We start from the raw sequence: 26,313 nt of genomic DNA, 5'->3' as shown, positions 1-26,313 counted from the left end.
GAACGGAGGAGGGAGAGAGAGTTGGGGAGAGAGAGGGATGCAGAACTTGAGAGACTATTGAAAGCTGAGAATGAACTGAGGGTTGGGGGGGAGGGGGGAGGGGGGAAGACAGGTGGTGGTGATGGTGGAGGGCACTTGAGGGGAAGAGCACTGGGTGTTGTATGGAAAACAATTTGACAATAAAATATTATGGAAAAATGAAAAAATAAATAAATAAATAAAAATTTGAAAAAAAAAAGAAAAAAAACCCAGAAATGATCAAAGCATATGACTTTTTTAAAGTATGAGCATTTCTTACTGAACATCAATAATCTATTCCTGGAAATCAGATGTTCCAATGTAAAGATGCTACACAGGTGCCTAACTTCCAAGAATAAATCAATAAAAAGAAATCTCCACTTGGGGTGCTTGGGTGGCTCAGTTAGTTAAGTATCTGACTTTAGCTCAGGTCATGATCTCACAGTCTGTGGGTTCAAGCCCTGTGTCGAGCTCTGTGCTGATGGCTCAGAGCCTGGAGCCTGCTTCGGGTTCTGTGTCTCCCTCTCTCTCTGCCCCTCCCCTGATTGTACTCTGTTTCTCTCTCTCACAATAAAATAAAAACATAAAAAAAAAGAAATCCCCATTTAAACACAGCTTGAGTGTTTAATATATTGTGGTTACTAGTTTGATTAGGGTATATTTCCCATTATATTTAAAAAAATTGCACATTTCTGCTCAATGCAGAAAGCTGGTAGAATACTGACAAACAATAAAATGAAACCCCCCCAAGTCCCACCACCACTAGGCATGAGCACTGTTAGCTTTCTGGTGCATAACCTTTGGTCTTTTACAGACAACCTCTCCTCCTTCCAGAACACACACAACATCTACCATGTTATTGCTAAAGAACTCAAGGGCAAGGGGTACATTTGGACTCCTCTGTTTCACTTTGTCTCTACTCCCCTTGCTCCCCTTGGGAGTGAGGTCCTGATTCAGCTTAATCAGACTCATGTATAGGTGAATAGGTTAACTGGAGGGGCGGGTGGGCGGGGTTACTGCTTTATGACAAACAGCAGCCAGCTCAGCAACGGCCATCGTGGGTCACTGCATGTTGTACCCTCTTATGGATTCTTTCCGGACATGCTCTTTTCCATGCTGTTGGGTGTGCTGGGCTGGCCTTTCATATGAAGCTTTTAAAGCCAAGTTAGTATAGAAAAAAACATGGGGGTAGAGAGAGAGAGGGAGAGATTCCCAAACAGGCACTGTGCTATGAGCCCAAAGCCCGATATGGGGCTCAGTCCCATGAACCATGAGATCATGACATAAGCTGAAATCAAGAGTCAATGCTCAACCAACTGAGCCACCCAGGTGCCCTGGATTGTTTCTAATTTACCAGTTCTAAGTAACAGTTCAAGGAATACCTTTATATATGTATCTTTACACAATTCCCAGAAGTAGGATTGGTGGGTCCTAGGTCATTGTTAATTAAAAATCTTGGGTATAAGTAACACAAATCAACTCAGGGTAGAACACATAAAAAACAAAAAGCCTGTCAGAGAGGAGAGGATGTGAATGTGGATTTTTAGCCAGACCTCATAAAGGTGGAGGACAAGGAACTGGGGTCCACCAGGAACCCAGGAAATCTTGCCCTCGCCCCCCGCCCCCCACCTCCACGTCTTGGTCATTTTCCTTCCACACATTAGAACTTTGTATTTCTCAGTCCACGAGGACAGGAGAAGACTGGCAATCCAGTGCACTTTATATCGTCTCTCTTCCGGAGATGAAACTAGAATCTCTTTGGTTTAACTTCAAGTTTCCAAGACAGGACACCAGATTCCCTCTGCTGGAGTCAGGCCAGGGCCCCCCTGTGGTTCAAACCACTGCGAATGGAGTTGGCGGGGGACAAGGAGCAGTGTAGAATATACACACATAGTTGACAACTGTCTATGTGACGGAGGTAGCTAAGAAGATCATCACGAGCTCTGCAGACAGTCAAAAATGTTTGACTACGGCCGATCACACTGTGTATAGTTCTGAAATGCATTTTCACACTGCCCACCACCAAGTGAGCACCTTTCTGCAACTTCCCATCAGGATTATCATTTAAAAAATGGTTACGGGTTATTCTCTAATATGAGTCTGCTTTTTCCACTTAATGCTTTTTGCTTTGAAGGCTACTCTTTGATTGCTGCTATTGCTTGTGTTTGCCAAATACATCACTACCCATCCTTTTATGTTTAAACTGTCACTGTACCTTAGTTGTGTTCTTGGATGGAACATATATTTGTATTTGCCATAGTAACTGAATGATTTTATTTTATTGTTTTATTCTGTGTTGTATCTTCATTCCTTTAGTTTCCATCGCTTCCCACCTTTTGTATATGAGTTATGTTTTGCTTACTTTTTTTCTTTTGGTGATTTAAAAGTGCTATAACCTATTTTTAACTTCTTAGTGACTAAATTATGTATTTGGAACCCTGATTTTTCTAATTACCAAAGTTAATAATTGAATAGTATCGACTGATTCTACCCCCATGAGAGAAAAGGATATTCCCTTTCTCCTATACCTCTTCTAGCTACTTGGGTATTTGTTAATATGAAATGATTTCTTAAAATTTTTAAAGAATTATTTGCATTCTGTTTGTAATCTGTTTTTAATTATTATTGTTTAAATTTGTGGTAAGCTAGTTAGAGCTTCCATTTTAATCTTTTATACAACTTCTCTGAATTGAGTTATTGGTTCATTCCTCAGTGAGTGGCAACATCCTTGAGGAACAATTAAAATTGAGATACGGGTGACAATGATTTTAATCTCTTGGATGTCTGCGGATGACTATCTCTTGCCTTCACATGTGATGTTCCCAACTATCTTTTCCTTAAACATCTATAAAAATGCCTCTTATTTTCTGGAATTGAATGCCACGAAAAATTAGGCAGAGGACTGCTGATTCTGGCTCCTTGTAGTTAATTCTCTCAGCCTGGATTCTGATAGATTTCTTCTACCCTTCCTCTTTGAGATTTGAAGAACTCGCCAGGCTGGTTTTGATTTCTCCTGGTATGAAGTGAGCTCTTTTGTTCTATGTGCACAGGTTTTCCTTCATCTCAGAAGGGTTTTATTTTATTATTTCTATTTCATCCATCTGGCTCTTTTTTTGTCATAGACACTTTTTAATCAGGATGTTCTTTGTTTACTGGATCTATTTGCCATTATCTCCCCTATAATTTTCAAGTATTTGCCCACTTTCTTCTTTGTGTTGGGCTTTTCCTCTACATCTCTGAACCGTTTTTCTGCACTGTCGGTTCCGTTCTTTGTTGATTCTTATGCCAATTTAATTGTGTGACTACATTTCTTTTTTAAACTTTTAAAAATTATCTAGCTCCCCTTGTATAAAAATGTTAATTTTAAACTATCACAAAGGTACAGGAAAAGTTGGAAGTATTGTACAAAAAATTTTTCATGAACCACCAGAAAGTAAGTGACCAACAAGATGCCCCATAACCACAGAATATTTTGGTGTGCATTTCCAACAAACAAGCACATTATCCTGCAAAACCACATACAACCATCGAAAGCAGGAAATCACCCCTGATATGGTACTGCCAACTAATCCTCATGTCTACTCATGTCCTTCCACTTGTCCTAGTAAAGTCCTTAACAGCAAAAGGATCTAGCTCAGAATCTTACACTGTATTTCGTTGTCATATCTCTTTTAGTCTGGAACAGTCCCAAAGTCTTTCCTTGACTTTCATGACTTTTACACTTTTGAAGATTATATGCCAGTTAATTGCTAGTCTGTAATACTACTTTACATTATCCCCACTTTACGTTTGACAGATTCCTCACGATTGGATTCAAGTTGTGCGTTTTTATCGGACTATTACAGAGGTGATGCTGGGTTCTTCTCTTTGTACCCAATCTGGTGGGGTATGATTTTGGTTTGTCCCGTTACTCACGACACTCACTTGGATCACTTGATTAAGATGCTGTCCTCAGGCTTCTCCACTCTAAAGCTGTTCTTTTTTCCCTTTGTGATTACTGTGTAAGGAGGTAGTTTGAAGGTATGGAAATATACTGTTCTTAAAAACATTTTAATTAATAATTGTTTAACTAATTTATACCAATTTGGATGTCCATGGTGTCCCAGTTTATGCAATCAGCTACCATTTGTTACCAATATTAATTCCTTGGATGCTCATATTATCCCCATTATGGTCACTGGGAGCCCCTTCAAGCCTGCGTCTATGTCCCTCTGCCATGTCTGCATCACTCCTTGAGCAGCTCTTTCTGCCAAGGCGCAGCTTGTACTTTCTCTGCCTCAGTCCTGGAATCAGCCACTTCTTTAAGGCATCTTGGTCCATTTTATTGGAAAACAGTATTGGAAACCAGTAACTAGAGCTAGATGTGTTGTTCACTGCTATTGAGGAGTCATTGCTTCAAGGCCCTCTTAGTGGAAAGAGTTAAGGAATATATGGATGTGTACACACCCACATTTACACCCTTATTTCCTTCTATATCTCTATGTACATATTGAAAACCATAGCTCACACTGATACCTCCAGTTCCAGTCCAATTCCTTGGGTATATAATAATTTTTGCTCTTTCCATATTTCTAACCCTCTTCTCTTTCAGTGAGACACCTGTTGTCCTTAATATATTCACTTATTTGATCATTCAGCCATAGGGAGCCAAGTTCCCATCTCTCCTGACACTGCTCCCTTATCTGAGTGCCCTACTCACTGCTCCCCCACCTGGGCTCTGATGGATCTTCTGTGTGGATACCCTCCTCACTCTGCTGGTTTCCCACCCCACATGGATATCCCCTCTATTTGATCAGAGCCTGAACACCCCATGCCAGACCTGTCCCTGTACAGAGGCTGCCCCCCCCCAGCATGGACTCCCTCTCCCCTCTGACACCCCGGCCTGGTTCAAGTCCTTGAAGGGATGGATGCCACTTCTCTTCATCCCATTTAACAGCTTTAGGAGTGAATTTTTCAGGGGGGAAGACATTTAGTTCCCCTTTTATTTATTTCTTATTTGGAGTCCATATTGTCTGGACTTTATGCTGGAAGCAGATGCTTTCCAAAATTTACTTCTACTTCCTAAACTATGTGTTTCCAAGGGCATTTTTCTCTGCAGTTTAAATCCTATTTTCTCATTAAAAATACTGTATGTAGAATCTTGTTCCTAGGTCTCCTGAAGGTACTTGTCTTTTCCACTTATTAGTGCTTGTACAAGAAGAAATGTATTTAGAGCTAACGTTTGCCTATAGAAAGGCAGACATCCTTCCCTCCCACACCAGTCCTGCTCCCCAATCTCCGCGTCTACCTCCCTCTTTTTCTTTGTTCTTGTCTCAGATACTGCCTTTCCACAGGTTTTCCACAATTATTCTACATGAAGCAGAGTTCCCCACCTTTTTGTTTGCTATCTTATTTGTTTCCTTCATAGCAACTTATTACAAATTGCAAAGATTTTATTTGTCTGCTTATTGGTTTGTTATCTCTCTCTCCTGGGAGGAAGAAAGCTCTATGGGGAGCAGGCATTTCACAGAGCAGGAAGCATGAATAGTCAATGAAGATATGAAAGGATGCTCACCTCATCATTAACATAAGAGTAAATGCTATTTCATGAATCCATCAGAATGGCAAAAATTTTTAAATCTGATAAAACCCAGTGTTTGCAAGATGGAGGCAGGAATAAAGTCAAGGTTTCCTGATTTCCAGTTCAAATATATGTGATGCTCTGCAAACTGCAATGTGAAGGATTATTCTATAGATGGGCACAAGCCCACAGAAAACTTTCTATAAGTTTTTCTATGCTGTATCCACTATAACAAAAATGAGGAAGTATCTGGGTCCATAACTTGGGGCTCTTAGAAGAAAACTGGCTGCCGATAAGGACAATCCTAATCTGAACTATTTATGCTCCTCCTACCTGAATTCTTCATAACTTCACTTTGCACAGTACTTCCTGTGAGGTCAACAGAAGCCCTGGATTCCAGCAGAGTGGGACAGCCCTCTAGAGGGTGCCAAGGGACATGCTGGGACACAAGTAACCAGAAAACCCAGCCAGTGAGTAGATGTGAGCCAGTCAGGTGAGAAGCCTCATCCTGCTGCCTCTAACCTTGGACTTGGCACCAAGGGTCAGCATCACATGCTTCTCTGCTGTAGAGTGTGTGTGAAGGAGGAAAACCTACATGTATGGAGCCCCATGCTGGGAGATTTCACATGGGTAAACCCATGTAAGTCTTATAATTCCAAGGACACTGAGGCAAGAGGCTATGTAACTCATTTAGAATCACACAATTGGGAATAGTGGAGCCCGGGGTCAAGAGCAGCCCTTACTCAAAGGCCTGGCATGTCCTCTCACACCAGGCTTCTATACTGACCAGAGAAGGCTATGGCGAAGATCCCACCCATGGCCGTATCACGGTGGAACTTGAGTAGGACCTGGTTGGATGAGCTGTGCAGTGTTTTCCTGGCCAAGCTCCGGCTGAAGACTCCAAGCTGTGGAGCTGTCTGCTGAGGCCCATCCCTGCACATAGGAAAGAAAGTGCTGGCATGTCATGAGTTACCATGGCTGCCTGCTCTGTCCAGTCCCATCAGTGGCCCTAAGAGAGACCTGGAGTGGGAGGCTGTGACTCTTCTTGTGCCTGACACTGTCTTTCTCCAATGCCCTGTAGACCTCTCTCTAATCTCTCCCAACTCAGTCTGTTAGCAAAGCTGACAGAGCCAGCAAGGCTCACACTGACTCCTCATTCACCTGATTCTTCACTGGTCCAGCCTCTGTAATGGGCTCTTGGGGGCAACAGTCTCACCTAAGAAGCAGGAGCCACTGGGCAGGGCTGCAGGTCTTATCACAGGTTCTCCAAATCTGAGCAGCAGTAGGACGGGACTGAGGAAGAGCTCCAGGAAGCTCATGCTACTATCCATTCCACCCCTGCTTCCTTGTCCCCAGGCAGAGACATCCCTGGTTACCTTTCTAGGCAAAGGATTTCTTCCCTGGAAATGTATCTAGTCCCTCCTATCTGTTCTTAGCCATAGCCTGGAAAGGACACTGGAAATTAATCAAGGGCAGTCTGCTTATGGTTACTCAGCCCTGGGAATTTGGGGAAGAGACTCCCACAATCCCCTGCTGATTCCCAGAATAGCAGTAACCCCCAAACAAAAGAATTTTTAAATTATATATTTGTCCAAATATCCAATGGTTTGGAAAGGGCTGTCTAGGAGACTACACTTATTGATTAATAATTCATTTTCCCATTTTAAAATCCATTCAAGATATTCCAACTCTCACTCAGCATGGAACTATCAGTTTGGTAAACAGTAAGCCACACATGGCTGTTTACATTTAATTAAAATTAAATAAAGTTTAAAAATCAGTTCCTTGGTCACTCTAGTTAAATTCACGTACTCAATGGCCATCTGTAGCCAGTGGCTATGGTGCTGGACAGCACAGATACAGAATGTTTCCATTACTGTACAACGTTGTGTTGGACAATACTGGCTCAGCAGGAGATGGTCAGTGAGACTTCACAGAATTCCACCCCCAAACTGTCACTAGTCTGGGTAGCTTATGTTAGGTAAATGTAGAATTTTGGTTTGGACTCTGGAAAAACTGAGAAAAGTTTGTGTAGCTACAACTATTCCTATTCACACACCCACCCACTGGTCCTCTGATCCCAAGGTTGGACTCCAGATTGGAAACCACTGCCCTGCCATTCCTCTCCCTTCCAGGAGTCACAAAGGATAATTTGAAGCTGAGCCTTTACTCATTTACTATGTTCATTGGAAGCCAGGAAGTGGACCACCATTTAAAATCATGCAGCTCTTGGTTTTCTAAACAAAGAGATGAGTAACCCAGTTTAGAGTCCAGTGAATGCCCCTTTTTAATTGGTTGTCAACAGGGCAGCTGGCCCTACCAGACTGTGATGAAGTCTCCAGAGGGCTCTGTCTGCAGCAGGCTGAGGTTGAGGCGGACGCCATGACCAATGGGCACGGTGATCAGCCAGACACAGTCCTGGGAGCTGGAGTATGGACTGGGGAAGCCCGGGGAGTACACAGTGCCATTGGAAGAAGTGATGTTCCCGCCACAGGGCACTGCCAGGGAAGGGACACAAACACAGATGAGTGTGAAAGATCACCTCCGACCTGAAAATTCAGATGACTTCCTTACAAAGTGCCAGCACCCAGCACAAATCATACTGCTCAGGGACGTGAGGAGGGCTAGGGAGAGGTGATGGGGCTGCCAATGACCGTGTGTGGTTTTCCCCACTGGTCCTAGCACACCACTCCCCATCTGGCCCCTGACCTTCAGAGCACATGTCTCTGGGGGCCACCTTCAGCCCCTGACCTCCCTCTTCTACTGTGGATGAGACTTGCCCAAGGGGAAGGACCCACTGGAGCTCTCCCCTCTCCCTTCCAAGGAATGAGTAGAGGACAGCATTCAGTCAGGGCTGTAGTTCTTTTGCTAGGATGAGCTAGGAAATTGTGGAAGTGTTTCTCTTTCTTTATTTTCTCCAAGATTCTTAGAGTGGTACATTTGGTCTTTACCTAAGAGATGAGGATTCTTATAGTGAAAGCCAAAGTTAGGTTCAAATCATGGTTAAACCATTTATTGACTAGATGACCCTAGACATTAATTTAGTCTCTTTCTTTACCTATGAAATGGGAATAAGGTGGCAGTAGTTCTGTAAACTGAGGCATGTAAAATGTCCAGCCTGGTAGTCAGCTTACAGAGAAGGCATTTGCTGCATAGATATAATCCTCTTTCCATATTTTCCTGTCCCTTGAAAGTTACATTCAATTTTAGGCTCACTCTGATCAGGCTTTGGGTAAGGGGATGAAGAGGACTTGAAATCTTCATAATGTTTGGATTCAGTCACCAGGGGTGAGGAAAAAGGCAAACAAACAAACATAAAAACAAACCCTCATCCAGACTAATGAGTAGATATTGCTGGCATGGGGAAACAAGCAGACATCTGGATGGGGGCAGACAAAAGCAAAGAGGAAGGATCTTCCACCTCTAGGCAGAAGACAGGGCTTTTGTGAATGCACATGCATTCTGAAAGGGGTATGCATGGACACACTTTCTTCCTACACCTACTGAACATTCACTCAGTGTCAGTGTCAGGTGCAGCCTGAGGAGACAAAGAATACCGGGGAATGTGGTTTTACTCCGTAACACTCACAGCCCACTGGGATAGAGCTAAGTAGACTGGCATCTACAGCACAGTGTGAAACACGCTGTCAACATGGAATGCCGCAGGAGCACTTAGGGGACCCCTCCTCTGGTCTTGTGAGGGTGGGGAAGGATTCTTGGTATTATTCCCATTAAGACTCAGAGCTGAGGGATGAAAAGGCTCAGCAGACAAGGCAAAAGAGGAGAGTGGTGTTCTATGAAGGAGGGTCAGCATGTGTTAAGGAACCAAAGGCAAGAGAACAAGGCATGCTGGCATGACTGTATTTCACCTTAGCTGGACATGAAATCTGTGAGTGTGGAGGACCCTGGGAGGTATGCAGGGGCCAGGCCCTGAGGGACATGGTTTGCCACCTTACTGGGTTTGGAATTCACCTCAGGAGAGATGGGAATGCCTTGCTGGCTTCTGAGCACAGGAGAGTCTGGAGTATGTTGATGGTTTTGAAGATGCACAGTGGCTACACTGGGAAAAATGGATTGAGGAGGGCAAGACTGAAGGCTGGAGATTAGTGAGGAGCCTCATCAAAGTGGTGGCCTGGATTCAGGCAGAAGCACTGGATAGAGAGAAGTGGATGCATTTGCAAGGTAATCAGGATGTAGAATTATCAAGAGTTGGTGAATAAGTTAGATGAGGGAGACAGAGGTGCCCAAATAAGGGTCAAGTAACCAGGTGACTAGAGATGCCCTTCACTAGATAGATTTCCATTAAATGACAGAAAGATGATGCCTTTAATTTCTAATATATTAGGATTTAAGTACCTCTGGATAAGTGAAGCTCTTTAATAAGTTTTTGGATATACAAGGGTAGATCTCAGGAAAGAGATAATGATTACAGAGTCTTCCCTTCTGATGGGTTGGGTCTTCCCAAGGATTGAGTAGGTATTCCCCTTCGCTGTGGCCGACATCTCCTCCAGGTCTTCCCAAGCCTGGCCCAGAGGTCTGTCCCTGGGTCTCTTTCCCTGAGTAAGCTGGGTCCCTTCCATATGAAAACAGAATGGGCAAGGTTTGTCTGGACTCCCCAGCATGGGCAAGTCCATGGGGCATGGGAGTACCCTGGATCAGTCTTCTTAGGAGGAATCACCAGGGATGAGGGAGGGACATACCTTCACACCTTGGAAGGGGGTGGTCCCAGTTCCGGTTGGTGCCATGTTGACATGTGAGGACAGGGTGGCCCATCAGTTGATATCCTGGCAGGCACTCGAAGGTCACTGATTGTCCAACATTGTAGCCAGCTCCCCTCACAATGCCATTGGCAAAGGGCTCTGGGTCTGGGCACTCTTGAAGTTCATAGGCTGGAAAAGATCAGGAGGGAAGGTTACTTTATTCTCTCTGGGCATTTCCCCCTCAACCAGAATAGAGGAGCAGCAGGAAGTAAGCATAGTGCTGAAGACGTGGACTCAGACGGACCTTTGTCATTTACTAGTTGTTGGCTTTTCTATGCCTCTGTTTTCTCATTCAGAAAATGGTTATTGTGAGGATTAAGTGGGCTATTATATGCATAGCTCTTTGTATACTGTGGCACATAGTAAGAGCTTAATAAGTGTTATCAGTTACGACCATCTCCATAGGAGAAGGAGGCTTAGGGAAGACAGCACTTTATGTTGAATCGTTATTCATTGAGCACCTGCTTGGGGCTGGGCATTGGCCTCCGTTCTTTCATGTGGATCATCTCATTTAATCCTGACAACCATGTTCTAGATCACAAACAGAGGAAGCAGTCATGGGAGGACTTGAGTGGAATCTTTCTGACTCTGAGAAACTAGAACCTTTCAAGATGGAGGGAACTTGGTGGGAGTAAATCAAGCCTGTGACCAGAAGAAAAGCTTTTCAGAGGGAATCACTAGATAAAAAGGAGTATGTGTGACTGTAATACAAAGAAGTCCCTCCAAAGAGCAAGAAAGCTGCTTCCTTGAGAATAGGGGAGTCCAACTCAAAAGAAGACACCTTAATGGAAGTCCTGGAGACCTATCCAACAGGGAGGGGTTAGCTGAGCATGTGCACAGAGCACAGGCTCTGATTAATGGGATCCACAGGAAAAAGAACAGCTGTTGTAACCGGAATCGGGCCCATCCTACACAGGAAATTGACAGTGGGGTAGATAGAGTGTTCGACAGTGGAAATTCTCAGTGGGAGTTGAGATCAAATGAATGCTCCATGGAAGTGGATGCATTCATTACATGTAATAACAACATAAATAGTAACGATCACAAAGCTGACATTTCCAGAGCCCACCTTCTGGGATGGTGACTATGTTGTGTATTTCCAGTCAACATCTTACTGAGGGAGGCCTCAGTGGGAGGAACTCAGCAGGTTTCACCGGGAAATCATTGAGGTAATTGTGTGTGTCAAAAAATGGAGCTGCTACGGTGGGAGGGGGTGGCTGGTCAGCTGAAGGAGGCACGTGCCCTGACAGCAGCAGGGGGTTTGGCAAATGAAGGTTAGTAGAAGCGGGGAGCCTGCTGCCCAGTGAGCTGACTGAATGAATGCGCTGGGCATCTAAAGAGAAGCCTCAGTGGGAATTTGTGGACCCAGCAATGGTGAGGAGCCGGAAGAGAGTGGCCTGATGTCCGAGGTTAGGAGCAGCCGGAGGGAGAGTCTTTTATAGGAACTTTCGCATGTGGAAGGAGCTGGGCTTTTCAGAAAGAGAGACACTTAAGTGGGACTCCCTGGACTGCTTTCAAAAATGTCAGAGCCTGTTCTAGCAGAAGAAGCTTCAAAGGGAGAGGTTGGGCCTATAGGCAGAAATGAGCCCAAAGAGGCAAAATGATTAGCTTTCCTAAAGAAGCGCTCCTCAGGGAGAGCACCTGGGTTTGCCCCAGAGAGAGAAACTACGGTGGGAACAGATACAGTTTTTAAAACAACTTTTTAGCGTTTATTTATTTATTTTGAGAGAGGGGGAGACAGTGCACAAGGGAGGGGCAGAGAGAGAGGGAGACACAGAATCCAAAGCAGGCTTCAGGCTCTGAGCTGTCAGCACACAGCCCGACATGCCGCTCAAACTCACAAACCGCAAAATCATGACCTGAGCCGAAGTATGATGCTTAACTGACTGAGCCACCCAGGTGCCCCAAGAAGTTTTAATGAAATAAGTTTATTCTGTCACACTGAGAGGCCCAGTAAGAGTGGCTTATGCTGTTAGTAAAACTTTTTATAGGAATATTTGCCCGAGAAGAGAAAGGAAAACTGCAGCCTAGGAAGTTCAGAGTGTCTAACAGGAGGAATTTTGAGTAAGGAGTTGGATTTCTTCGAAGAAAGTCATGGGACCACAAAGACCTGGGCCTACTTGACAGAATGTCTCAGTGGGGACAGGCGGCTCTTTTGGCAACAGGTTTTTCTTTTATGGAAAAATCTGGAGTGAGTGGTCAGAGATTATGTACAAGGCACAGCTCCATGGGCTCAGGAGGGTGTAAGTGGAGAATGTGGGCCCGTTGGGCAGGGAGAACTATTTGGTGTGTCATAAATTAGGAGGACTCAGTGAGAGACCTGGGCCTCTGGCACTAGAGACAACCCAGTCTGAGGGGTGGGGCCATCACAAATAAGAAGCCTAATGGAAGCCAAGGTCAAATCTGAAGGGGAGCAGCTTCCCTGACACTAAGAGTGGGCCTGTAGGCATCGTTAGGTCTGTGGGGCTTGGGCAGGCCCTGAGGGAGCAGCTGGGCCTGTGACCTGAGGAAAGAGTCAAGGGGAACATCCACCAAGTCATGAAGGTAAAATGGGAGGAGGTGGGTCCACCATAGAGCAGACATCTCTGGGCCTCTCACACAGTCGGACCAACGCCTGGTGGAGTTGCTGGGCCTCTGAATGCATACTTAGAACCTCCCTGCCCTATGCCTTGCTTCCCCCCAACAAGGGGAGATCCTCGGAGGGCTGGGCCTCTGAACATGTGAAGCTCCAGTGTGAGTGATGTGCATGCCGCAGGGGCTGCTGGCTGAGTGTTGGCCTGTGTCTTGGAAGCCTAGGTGGGCGTGAGAGGGACTGAGCTTGAGACCAGGGATCTGTGAAAATAGTAGGTCTCTTCTATGGGGAGACATCAGTGAAGTCTGAGGGACTCAGGGGCACAACTTTTATAGGGACAAGTGGGCTTATCACATGGGGAACGCCATGAGTGTCTGGTCCCATCATGTGGACTCAGTAAGCAGGGTTGTGCCTACCACAGGGGTGAAATCACAACGTGTGTGGCAGGGCCCAGGGGAGCCGACCCTGTCATAATGATCGTGTCATCAGTACTTGCATTTAACTGAAGGAGAAGCCTCAGGGAGAGCACGGGGGCCTGTCAGAGGTGTTATGGGTTGAAATGTGTCCCCTGCCCCATTCATATGTTGAAGTCCTAACCTCTAACACCTCAGAATGTGACCTTATGCGGAGAGAGGGTCTCTGCCTATCTTTACCTAAATTAAAATGAGGTCAGTAGGGTGGGCTTCAGTCTAATATAACTGGTGTCCTTATACAAAAGAGAAATTTGGAGACATACAGGGATGTGAAGCCAGAGATGGGGGTGATGTTTCTACAAGCCAAGGAATTCCCGATTGCCAGCAAACTACCAGAAGCGAGGACAGAGGCCTGGAACAGATTCGCCCTCACAGCCCTTAGAAGGAATCAACCCTGCAGACACCTTGATCTTGGGACTCGCCAGTCTCCAGAAGGGTGAGGGAATAAATGTGCGTTGTTGAAGCACCTCCTCCCGCCCCGCCCCCAGTCTGGGGCACTTTGTTAGGGCAGCCCTAGCAAGCGACGACACAGAGGAAGCCTGAGAGAGGCACACGTGTGTCCCAGAGGGGAGCACTGATCATGTGACAGAATGTGGCCATCTGATGTGTCATGCCCCATTTGACAGCCCATGCTGCCCATCAAAGCTGTGTGGCCTAGGCAGGTAAATGCGCTCTGGGCGAGGGCTGGCCTCTGTGATGAGCCCTCCCACAGCTTCCCCGGCTGAGGCAGCTCTGTTCCTACCAAGGAAGCCAGCTCTCTCTGGGTGAGAAACACAGATCTCCCTGCCACTTCATGGGTGTGAGAGGCCCAGCTCCTCCCGAGATGTCCCAGGTGGTGGTGAGCCTAGCCACACTCCCTGACGCCCTTTCTTTCTTTTTAAAAAATTTTTAAATTAAAACATTTTTTTATTTTTTATTTTTATGTTTTATTTATTTTTTAATAGTTTATTGTCAAATTGGTTTCCATATAACACCCAGTGCTCTTCCCCACAACTGCCTTCCTCCATTACCACCACCTCCTTTCCCTCTCCCCTTCCTCCTTCAACCCTCAGTTCGTTTTCAGTATTCAATAGTCTCTCGGGTTTTGCGTCCTTCTCTCTCCCCAACTTTCTTTCCTCCGTCCCCTCCCCAAAGCAATCTACACATTCAATGCAATCCCCTGATGTTCTTTCTAAGGAGGCAGTGCCTGTGTGACCCGCCCAACTGTGGCCACCTTGTAGGATACCCCTTTCCCTAAGCCTGAATCCATGGCCAGTATTCATTTCTGATGAGGGATGAAAAAGCCTAATATCAGAGCATTGTGTATATAGACCATTCTATATATTTATATAGGAAACACAACCAAGAAAGTCATGTAACATTACATATCTTCATAGGTACATATAACATATGTGTTTCTATGCCAACAAATGGAAAAAGATCTGGAAAGATCATATGAAAACAACAGTGATTATGTCTGGGAAATAAGCCTGGGGTTGGAGGCTGTAGACAGGGAAGGCTTGGCCTTAACCTGTAATGCTTTAATTTTCTCCTTCCTTCCCTTCATCCTTCCTCCCTCCCTTTCTTTTTAACAAGGTGAGTGTGTTTGTGAGCTGCTTATGTAATGAAAAATTTAGTTAAAAAAATTTTTGTTTAAAAAAATACTATGATACAATTTGGATGAAATATGATACAGTTACATCAATATATGTACAGAAAAAAATGGGGCCTTAGTTGGGGTTGCATAAGGTGGGGTTGGAGAGGGATTATGGGAGAATTTTGAATTTTGATAATGTATTCACAAAAACATCTGTAAAGTTTTAATTTTTAAATAAGCATGTATTAGATTGGAACAAAGTTCAAAATTATGAAAAAAAAAAGCCAGCAGAAGAATCTGGAAAAAGGGGTTAGAACCAATGGTTCAGTCAGTCACACTAGGGCAGCGTCTGAGGGACAAGTTGGGCCCATCTGGGGCTGCTGTGTAGAGCTACACAGATTGAGTGCAGTGTGCACAGCCACGGGGAAGGGCCCCTCACATAGGGGAAGCATGGGTTGAGGTGGACAGGGCTTGTTCTAGGGAAAGCATGCCAGGAGGGGGGGAGCCTGCCACAGGATTTCACCTCAGCAAGGCAGAGCCCTAATGAGCATGCTCGGAAAACCCTCAGTAGGAGTCAAGGGGCTTGTCTCATTGTGAAGGTTCAGTGGGCATTCCAAGGTTGTTACCAGAATCCTCCGTCATGTGATAGGAGGAGCTTCACTGAGGGAAATAGGGCTTGACACACAGGGGAGGACCCAGAGGGACTAAGTAAGCCTATCAAGGCTGAGGGGAAGTGGCTGGCTGGACGCTCAGGGATGCCTGATGGGAAAGCTCGGGACAACTATTGGCCATTGGGCCTGTAACCCTGGAAAAGGCTTGTCAAAGGCGATTAGATATCTTCATGGGGCCACAGAGACCTGCCACCAAAAGGAAGCCTTCATAGATAGGCCTGCCACCCTCCCCACCAGCCCTTCTTGTGTTTTCTCTTCCCCTATGTGGAAGGCTGGGAAGATGGCGGTTGTGGGTAAGAGAAGGGGTTGGACAGGAGCAAACCACTTCCTGTCTTTACCTTGATACTCCAGCTTGAATCCTGGTCGGTTCTGGGAGTGGTCGCTGTGAAAATACACAGTGGTCTCGTGGGATGTGGAGAGCAGGGAGCCCGGAAGCTCGCTTCCACTGAATCTGCCCATCATGCGGCTGGTCTCGTAGGGGCCATTCCGGATTTCTATGAAATCGTGGTTGGGCTCGGTGGAGAAGTTCAGGAACTGGATGTGAGCTCCTGGGAGCAAGACAGAGGCAGACAGTGCCCAAAGCAATAAAGTCCTGCTTCAAATGTGCAGCCTCGTAGGAGCTTGTCCTGCCAGACCTCATGTATCCCTACTACTGGCTTCCCACCCAAGCAAGATTCCCAGAACACAGCTCTGGGAGTTACTGTTGAGTCCAGTCTTTTGTCTTGAGGCAGTACTGCATTTAAAAATATATTATTCACTCAGAATTAAAAGCACTGGTCATTTCAGAGCTCCATTCCTAGTCCATTTTATTTTATTGAAAACAAAGCTCAGGGCTAATATTTGATTTGTGGTTCATAAGCCTACTATTAGTATAAAGATAGCTTTGCTAAAAGAAACTTTTATTTAAAAATACCATCACCTAAAAATAACTGTGCCCAAGCAAAAGACATGAACTCCATCATACTGGTATCTTCTAGAACACTTATGAGAATTCAGAAATTGGAAGAATACATTGTCAGTGAAGTTTACACTCAGGGATCTTACTGGATTAATCAAGATCTCCTAACCATCTGACAGGTTAAATTGATCTAATTAAGTCCTTGAATATACTCTGAAGAATGGAGGTAGGAAGATTGACATTTGTTTACTGGTGAGACTTCTCAAAATTAGATGACCATTAAAAATGATATTGAAGGCATATTATTTACTGAGCAAATAGGAAAATGTCCACTATGTTAATTGTGAAAATTGGACTGCAAAGTAGCATGCAGTATCTAATTCTAATTTTAGTGTTAAAAAACTAGAAGAATGTTCATTGATTCTCCAGTAATATTTACTGAGCATTTGGTGTGCATCAGGGCTGTGCTAGGCACTGCACAGAGATGAAGAGGATTTACCAGGTCCTGGTCTTCATGGGGGTTGTAGTCTAATGGTGAGCACTAAGCTGTTAGTGATCATCTTTGGGTCTACTTATTTAAATAGAATGAAGACTTTACTTATAATGTTGAGGACCCTTCATGTCTCTTGCTCTCTCCCATTCCTTTCTTCCCTCAACAGAAGGCCACTCTCATGAATTGGAAAGATTTCTTTCAGTTCGTGTTTTTTAGATCATTTATTTATTTATTTAATTTTGTATTAAAAAAACTTTCTTTAATGTTTTTTATTTTTGAGAGAGATAGAAATCGAGTCAGAGCATGAAAGGGGAAGGGACAGAAAGAGAGGGAAACACCGAATCCAAGGCAGGCTCCAGGCTCTGAGCTGTCAGCACAGAGCCCAATGTGGGGCTCGAACTCACTAGCCATGAGATCATGACCCGAGCTGAAGTCAGACACTCCACTGACTGAGCCGCTCAGGTGCCCCTCACCTCAGTTCATGTTTTTAGATTCTTAAATATTTGTCTGATTTATTTGGCTTAAACATTTACATAATGTTGTTATACTGTACATATAGTTTTAGAAACTTTGTTGGTCAGTATTGTGTTTTTCAGGGTCCATCCTTGTTGATATATAAAGTTCATTGGTTTTAACTACATATTAATTAATTCCATTTTTATGAATTACCCAACTGCACTATTTGCTACCCTATTACTAAACATGGAGATTGTTTTCAAACTATGAACAATTTTACAGTGAGCACTTTTGGACATGTTGTCTGCAGCCCATGCAACACCCCAACACTGTGGGCAGAATGTCCATCCAAGGGACTCTTCAAGGATTCCAGAATTTCTGAATTGAAAGGGCTTGGAAAGAACTGGGCATGACCATTGCCATCTAGTGGTAGAAGCTTATAAATTCAATGGCTCTTTACACATTGAAGCCAGGTGCCATACTAGGCTGGGTGCTGGAGTCAACCTTCACTTGAAAGCAAGGTCTTCTGTGATTGGACCCTGCAGGTGGCTTATTTTCCAGAGGCTGAATAAGCACCCAGGTCTTAGAGATAGAGAGCTCTGGTGGCTGAACTTCAGGACTTACAGAGAACAGTGATGTAGTTCCCACTTAAATGTCCATTTTCCTTTGGGGGCTGCGCTCCCTCCATCCTTCTATCACCTGAGATTCTTGTGGCCCATGTCTGGATGCAGAGCTATAGGGTCTCCCAGCTCCTCTTCCCCCAGTGTCTAAATCTGGAGTTTCCCAAGGCCACCGAAGTCCTCATCATTTTGTACCCTGATTATCTGTCCCCAGGTTCCTCCAGAAGATGGTTCTAAATATAAGACTCCATCCTCTGAAGGTTCACCAGCCTCCTTCCTCCCCTAAGAACAGATTTAAAGTAGGTCAATTGGATCCCTTTCTCCATCATAAGACCCAGTCTAGGCTGGATAGTAAAGGACACAAGTAGGTGGCCTCCATTCCCGAGGTCGCAGAGTGAGAGATCGCAGTTCTATGCAGGAGCAGTCCCCCAGGACATTTTGTCCCCTGGGAGCAGGGCAGTGACTCAGGCAAGATGTTCCATTAATTCTGCGTCAACTCAAATCCTTTATCTCTTCAACAGAGATGTTGGGGTTAAATTATATCCCCAGTCAGGAATGAATCATCAGCAATTAAATTTTGTACCCAGACCGATGTCCTCCACACCCCGTCAACCCCTGTGCCTGGCATACTGCATCTCCACACATACACAAATCTCCCAGTCTTTAAGACCAGCCAGAATGTGCGTATAAAGAATGCAAACTCTATATCATATTGACCTTGGCTATATAATTTAATTAGGATGAGAAATTGGATATTGAAGTTAAAAGCACAACTTGAGGTCCAGTCTCTGTAACAGATTTTTTTCTTTTTCAACCATCCCTGAGTAATTTCTCATTCCACAGTCCTGAATTTCAGCTTGCTACTCAAATAATAATGATAATGGAAATCCCTAAGATTATTTTCTCTATATTTTATGTGCCCAAAATGTTCATTTCTACTATTCTTAACTGATGTTCACAATGGTATGAGAAGTGAAACAGATGAAGAAATAGAGAGGCAGAGTGCTATACTGTCTCGGCCAAGGTTGTGCTGAATGGCTGCAGGGAAAGGTTGCTTTAAGCACTGGGACCTGGGTGTGAAGACTTACCAAAGCCCACGGGCAGTGCTATTTTCCAGGAGCAGTCCATGTTGCTGGGGTAGTTGCCTGGGAATCCAGGGCTCAGGATCACCCCCTCCATCTCTTCCACTGCTCCCCCACACTGTGCTGTGACAATGAAACCAGATAGAAGGTTAGGACAGCATGGAGGAGATTATGGGGCTATGTCAGTGTTTGGATGTTCCCTTAGAGCAGCAGCTTTTTTAACCATTCCCAAGTCATAAAATCCCATTGAGAATCCAAAGGAATCTACAGGTTATCTCCTAACAAAACTGCACACATGGGCAAAACTGAGTACATATGTAAGTTCAGGAAGGGCTGCTCAGCATCCTGGCACTGCCCAATGGCTCACAAATCCAAGTTGTGACTCTTGACCTTGAGCACGCCCTTCACAGGTCAGTTCCTTTAGCAAGGTCATGCAGCAAAGTGGTGTGCTCCAAGAGAAGTGTGACCATTTCTTACACTGTGCCTCAAATCTCCCTCTGTCACTGTCCAATCAACTCTTCTAACACTGAAGAGAAAGGATGAAGGAAGGGGACTAGCATGCACTGTGTCCCCACTTGGTGCCAGGCACCATGCCAAGTTCTTTACAAATATACATTCCATGGGGTTGGGTGGCCATACCAGGTGCTCACCCTCAGACTCTGACCTTTGCCCTCAGCCAAAGTGATTGTGATTAGCATTCCATGGGGAACCAACCATGAGGGGCTAGGGCATCTGACACTCCAATCGAGGCGACTTCAGAGTCACCTAAAGACGCAGGGCTGGAGCATAAATACAGCCTGGTCAGCTGACAACAATTCTTTCCTTTCATGTCTTTTAGGAAGGTGTCACGTGAGCTTCAAGGGACTAGCTTGTTATGGAAGCCAGAGAAAGAGGTGGAGGAGAGGGATCTGCAGTGTCTAAGCGAAGGTATTTTAGGGAAAGGGCAACAAACAGACCTGAATGCAACAGTTCCTGGGTTCAGAGTTGGGGGCTCCAGCCTTGACTGCTGGGCTCACAATCCCAAGGCTTTCACTTCCTGTGTGGCTTTGGGTGAGTTCTAAACCCCTCCAAACCTCAGTTTCCCTCATCTGTAAAATGGAGCCAATTACAGCACCTATGTCATAGGACTGTCATTAAGTTACAACAGAAAGGACTGTACATTACTTGAAACAGTGGCTGGTGCACACAGTAAACTGACCACAGCTACTCTATGGGCGGTAGCTGCTGTTACCATGAGTAGATTCCTTGGCAAGAACTTTGTAACATGTGCCTTGCCCTGACCAGTCACATTTCTGACTGCTTAGCAGATGACCACATCCTGAACCCTGGTGAAATCACAGAAGGGAAATGCCATTATGCCCAAGTGATGCTCCCTCCACCCACTTTGCTTCTTATCCCAAGGTAAGCCTTGATTTGCACTTTATAGTTGGCTGGGCATCAGAGAAAAGTAGATTTCTATTCCTAATGATGCCAATCACTTTCTACCTAAAAGCCTTAGTTTTCTTATTTGCAAAAATGAGGGCAATGATGCCTCCTCTGAAGAGCTGCTGTGAGGAAACACATAGCCCTGTGATGTGCACGTAATAGACGGTAAATGTCACATTCCCTCTCCCCCAACCTGACAAGAAACTTCTGAGACCATGACTTTTCTTGTATCTATGAATCTCTTCATTATTGCTTAGCACAGGGTAAGAAAGCCAACCAACCCAAGCCCTTGTTTCACATGTAACCCTCCACATTTTTTATTAGTGGATTTTATCCATCTGTCCCCTAAAAAGTCATAGGGGAAGGCTTCAATTGCTCAGGGGTTCCATTCAGGCTTTGGTCAATTATCTGAATCAGAATGATCATCATCACGCTTTCAAATGAACAAGTCTCCTGTGATGTTCCACTGGGTGGGCGAAGGTTCGCAAAAGTCATGACCACCTTGTATGAGAGCTGCCCATCAGCCTAAAACTACTATCTTTGCACAGACTCAGAACACCAATCTGCCTTTAGATTTGAACTTGATCCCAGTGATATGCCACTGAGCCCAAATCCCTGGTAGAAAATGGGTATGAATGAACAGAAAATGTCAGGGCTCTCTTACCAATACAGAGTGGCGGAGGGTAGTTCCAGCGGCGCACAGTTCCGGGCATGCAGGAGATGTGGGCGTGGCCCTGGAGGAATCAGGAACAGGGATGGGCTAATTGCCCCTGTGGGCACAATTGTACATACAACCCAGAAGAGGGGGTTTGTTCAGGGGCCTTGCATTGAGGAACAAGATACACAAAGATATACGAACCCTCTGTGGGGTGGGATGAGGCAGAGGGAGAGAGACTTTGGGGAAGGATGCTTTATTAACAGCCATTACTAAAGAATTCTCATTACTAATGGTTCCTTATGAGACTCCTTTAATTACTAGATTCCCTCATGGCCTTCAAAGGAAGATTAAATTTTCCTGAAGTCTAATCAAACCGAAACTTTGCAGGAACACATTCTGAGGCTGGCTTGTGCTAAATCGCCGAAGTCAGCAAAGCTCGTCTTTTGCATGAACGGCACTGAGAAAGGACAATGGTCCCGGGGGACCTCAGGGTCTTCTCCCTTTTCTTTGGTGACTGCGGCTAGGCTGGCATGAGGCTGGCCCAGCACATCTCAGGGGACACCTGTTTCCTGCCCTGGGTGTCAGGGGGAGGTACCTGGAGGGCATATCCTGGCTCACACTGGAAAGAGACCACATCATTCACCAAGTAGCGCTCGCCGGTCTTCACCCCGTTACTGGGCACAGCGGGTTCTGGACAGCTGCTCAGGCCCACCGCTAGACAAGACAGAGGCAAACATAAAGGAGAATGGACAAGCCCTGCGGGTCAGTGGACTGGGAGGCAGAGGGTGATCCTGGCAGCAGGGAGAATAAAGGGTCTAACTTGTACTTTCTCTGCCCTCGGCCTCTAGGCCAGTGCTGGCCCTCAGAGTGCACAGAGAAAGTCAGAATATTTGTATGGCTCAGAGGCTTGACAGAGGCTCCTTGGGGCAGGCGGGCATCCTGTGCACCATGTGACTGCCCCCTGGGCTCAGCAGAAGTACTCTGGAATAGAGAGCTAGGGAGATGCCCAGTCCTGACTCCAATCCCCCAGACCTCTTCACCAGGCTCCCTTACTACTCCCAGACCCCCAACTCCCCTCTCTTTTCCTTGTCCTATGAAGACATTCCTTTGGGCTATGAAACTGGGAGAGAGGAAAGGCAAGGAGGAAGGAGAGCAGTTATCAGAGAGAGACCTGTCAGTGTTGCTCCTGGGGCTCAGAAAGACCCACTTCCTGGGACAGACTTCCCAGAAAAAGTTTGCCAGTGGAATAGACCCTCTGCTGTCTTATTTCTCCTGTTGTATTTTTAAGATGAGGCCAGCTCCTTTCTGGGAGCAGGACTGGGAGCTCCTCACACTTGGCCCCCACAGTCAGCCCTGGCCCTGTCTCACTGCCAGGTCTCTCATAGCTTCCCCCTCCTTCTGTGCCCCAGGCCAGCCTGCACTCAAAGGCAACTGGCATTTCTTAAGGTCCCTCCTTGAATCATGGACTCCCTTACTCAGCAATTCAAAATGGGTCCCCATCAAGTGTTATATGGAATCTTACCCTCTCACAGGACATTCTAGGATCGTCATGATCTTGGTCCCATCCAAGATCACCTCTAAGGGCTCTCAAACATTCCTCCACTCTCCTTTCCTGAGTTTTCAAATTCATCTACACTCATTTGCTCCTTATTATATAGCAGCATGGCACACCGAGCTTTGCTAGGACATCCATCCTAATCTTCTCATCGTGGTCCTCCTCCCCACTGCCCACCTGCTGTCACCACTGAAGCAGCACTTGCTGAGACTTCCCACAAGCAGAGCTGGGGCAGGTGTGTCACACACATCATCCCATCCCTTGAAGGAGTTTTCACATCCCATTTCACAGGTGAGGACACAGGCCAAGAGGCCCAGAGACATGCCCTTAGCAAGCCATAGAGCCAGGATTCAAATCAAGCCAAGTCTGACTCCAGGGCTGTCCAAGTGGAGGTCAAACTCACAGGCAACATGAGCTCATAGGAGACCCAGCCCTGCTCTCCGCCCCTTCCCTCCTCTCCTGAAATCATCCTCATCCTGCTTTGATTTCCGTCTTGGTGGAAACCCACAGCAAATGGGAGTGGATGTCCCCTGACTGGTGGGCTTCACTTCTCTCCTGTGTGCTGCCAGGGTCCCTCTGCAGGTGTGGGCATGTAAGATGGAATAAATAAATAAATAAATAAGAGGCACTAAATAAATCCCTAGAGACTGATGCATGGGACTTGCAGTGTGGTTTTCCAGAGATGAGGGCTAACAGACTTCATGGTTGGGTCTGCTTCTAGGCACTTTCACGGCCTAGAGTGTTTGGGAGGGGACACCCTCAGCACTCCTATTAGATTCCTGGTAGATATCTTCTGATAGATAGCCCTCCTAGGAGATCCCAGATCTCTTGGGAGATACAGGCTCCATGGGAGAAGCCATGTGTATGCAGAGCCTGTAAGGAGCCAGGTGCCTGTGGAAAAGGAACGGGGCGGGGCTAGCCAGCCTGGGCCCCAAGCACTAGCCTCATCTTCTTGTGTGGCAGTTGATGAATCCTCATTCCACTTTGAGAGCTGAGAGTCGATGCGTGCTTTTTTCCCCCTCTGAGGAAAATTTACATATAACAAAATGTACAGACCTTACATGTACATTTGCTAAGTTTTGACACATGCATGCACCTGTATAACCCAAACCCCTATCAAAGCCACACAACGCTGCTCACTCTTCTAGAAAGTTCCTTTGTGCCTTCCCCAGGCAATTCCTGGGCACTTTTAAGAAGTGAATGTGATTCTTAGAAATGAAGGCTGTTTGGGCTTATGTCCACAAATCTCAGCAGCTGGGCTAAAGGCCCCAAAGTATTAAGACAATCATTAAGCTGAATTTGAAGTACTTCATCTTGACTGTCATCTTGTCTCTTTCTCCTCACTCCTCCTTGCACGTTAAGTATAATGCAACTCACCATTTAGTGGGGTGACCACAACTTAGTAACCTGAGACCTAGTGACCAGTAGAGAAGTAGGGGGAAATAGAGGGAGAGGAAGAGAGAGAGGAGGCAAGAGCAAAAGAATGTGGTAGGAGAAAAACATGCAATCCAAGAGTGGAAGAAAGAGGGAGACCGAGAAAAGTCCATTCTAATTTCTCGCTGCACAGCTTGACTTTATTTAAGCCATGCTTACAACAAAGGAAGAATTTGTTTTTATCATATGCAATCTATTGCTTTGGAAAGCATATTGTTCTTTTTCCATTTCAACTAGTCCAACATTAAGTGAGTCATAGCAGTAGATATGACTTTTCAGTACCCTTCAAAACCATTTACCTCCACAGTAGCAGTCAGTTCTTCCCTTCTGCATCCTCTTTGTAGATTGTCAAAAATTAACAGAATAGTAGGTTAACAAAACAAAATGGTTTTGGCTCCTAGGAATTTCAGTCACCAAATACTAATGGGGACCTCAATTTTCCTTCAGCCCTTCCCACCATCAGAGGACAATGCGTGATAAACATCAGCTACTCAGAAAACTACCAGTTCCCTTGAACATCAACACCATCACCAACAAATTGAGAAGAGGTGAATTACTTTTTTCTGGTAATGAGGCAGCAGAATGACAAGAGGAAATATATCTTTGGAAGAGGAAAGAAAAGAAAAGATTTTAGGGAACGTTTAAGGACTCAAATTAAAATACTAAATAAAGAAACAAAATTGGACAGAATAGAGAAAAAAGGACAAAAGAAAAAAGAAGTGGACTATTCAAGAAACCCAGAATACTTTAGTCCATGAGGAGAATGAAGCCTTGAGGTCTGCAGGGAGGAAGGTCTTAGAGGTCTGTGTCCTAGCCTCTGCTCCTCAGGGTCCCCGCTTCAAGCTGCCTGAGGTCTTTCCCACCAGTGCACAGTTCAGTTCTTTCAGACCACAGGCATCCTGGGATCCAACGAATCCTCTCCCAACCATCTGGATAAATCTCATTCATTCTGGATATCAGCTGGACATTTGCATAACCTCCAGTGCCGACCCTACCAGGCATCTGGCACCAACTGGGGCTTCCATCTGCCTGGGCACGTGTTGTCAAAGATGGCCAAGCTAATACCTTTCCACATTTCTTACTCTTCATTACACATTTAACTTGGGCATCCCCTTCTGTAAGGTCTCACCTGACCAGGTTTAACTCCCCTCTTCTGCACTTTCTTAGCATATTAGGTTGCACTAAAATTATTGCTCCCTTGTCCATCTATCCCCCTAGATTCTGTGTGTTTGAGGGCAGAAGCCATGTCTTACCCACCTCTGTTCTGTGGGCATCTAGCACAGGGCTTGCCACATTGTAGACACTCAATGTTTCTTCATGACATTGACCTCTCCATCTGTCCCAGGTAGAAGTGACCATTCTCTCCTTTGAACCACTACTCTACCATTTTGGGACATTTGGGGACATTCAGGGGAGCATCTGTAATACTTTAATGCACTCCTGTGTCCATGTGTCTGCCTCTCTTTAATGGACTCTGAGAGGACTTAACCATCTTGATCTTACCCAATCCTAGCAAAACCCAACAGAGCACCTGGCATGCTGTAATCGCTCAATAACTATTTGCTGGATGAATGTGTAACAAGTACCTTGGTCTACCTATTCTCTCCTATACCCAGCGGGGAAGGGCAATGGCAGGCTGTCCCAGGATGACAACCGGCTCCCAGCAACCTCTGTTTTTGTTGTCCCAAAAAACACATCCACAAGCCTTTTTTATTTAAAAGTTTTTCATTGTGACCACTTCTGGACACTGGAAGCCAGGATGTAAGGTTCTGAGCATGGAAGGAGAAATCTGGTGCAAGAGGAGTGAAGTCTCTAATGAGGACAGGAACTTCAAAGGCAGGTGAATCACAGAACCAGGGGTTGGAGAGGACAGGGTTTAGGACTGAGGAGAGCGCCTGCATTTTCTTACATCCCAATGTATATACTGGACCGAGGCCGATGACTGTGCTCCCTTCCCACTCCTGGTGTGGACAGAGGGAGGCCCGCAGGTGTCTGAGTAGCAGATACTGCGGTGGGGGGATCCTGGCTCCATCCCTTACTGGCTGCAGTCTTGAGGAGTTTC

At 45.6% G+C, this 26,313-nt stretch overlaps 1 protein-coding gene across 1 annotated transcript in view; it reads right to left on the bottom strand.

Annotated features, from left to right (window-relative positions):
- The window catches only part of CSMD2 (CUB and Sushi multiple domains 2), a 590,124-nt gene that overhangs the window by 85,830 nt on the left and 477,981 nt on the right, over nucleotides 1–26,313 (bottom strand). The window contains exons 40-46 of the mRNA XM_029945853.1: nucleotides 21,858–21,976; nucleotides 21,269–21,338; nucleotides 19,186–19,302; nucleotides 15,969–16,178; nucleotides 10,279–10,467; nucleotides 7,899–8,076; nucleotides 6,366–6,511 (exon numbers count right to left, since the gene is read on the bottom strand). Coding sequence (XP_029801713.1) covers nucleotides 6,366–6,511; nucleotides 7,899–8,076; nucleotides 10,279–10,467; nucleotides 15,969–16,178; nucleotides 19,186–19,302; nucleotides 21,269–21,338; nucleotides 21,858–21,976 — 1,029 coding nt within the window. The remainder of the gene's footprint in view (nucleotides 1–6,365; nucleotides 6,512–7,898; nucleotides 8,077–10,278; nucleotides 10,468–15,968; nucleotides 16,179–19,185; nucleotides 19,303–21,268; nucleotides 21,339–21,857; nucleotides 21,977–26,313) is intronic.

The sequence above is a fragment of the Suricata suricatta genome, chromosome 8 (genome assembly GCF_006229205.1).
Source record: "Suricata suricatta isolate VVHF042 chromosome 8, meerkat_22Aug2017_6uvM2_HiC, whole genome shotgun sequence".
NCBI classification, from domain to species: Eukaryota; Metazoa; Chordata; class Mammalia; order Carnivora; family Herpestidae; genus Suricata; species Suricata suricatta.
The sequence above is the reverse complement of the archived record's forward strand: the minus strand, read 5'-3'. Positions and strand labels throughout refer to the sequence as shown.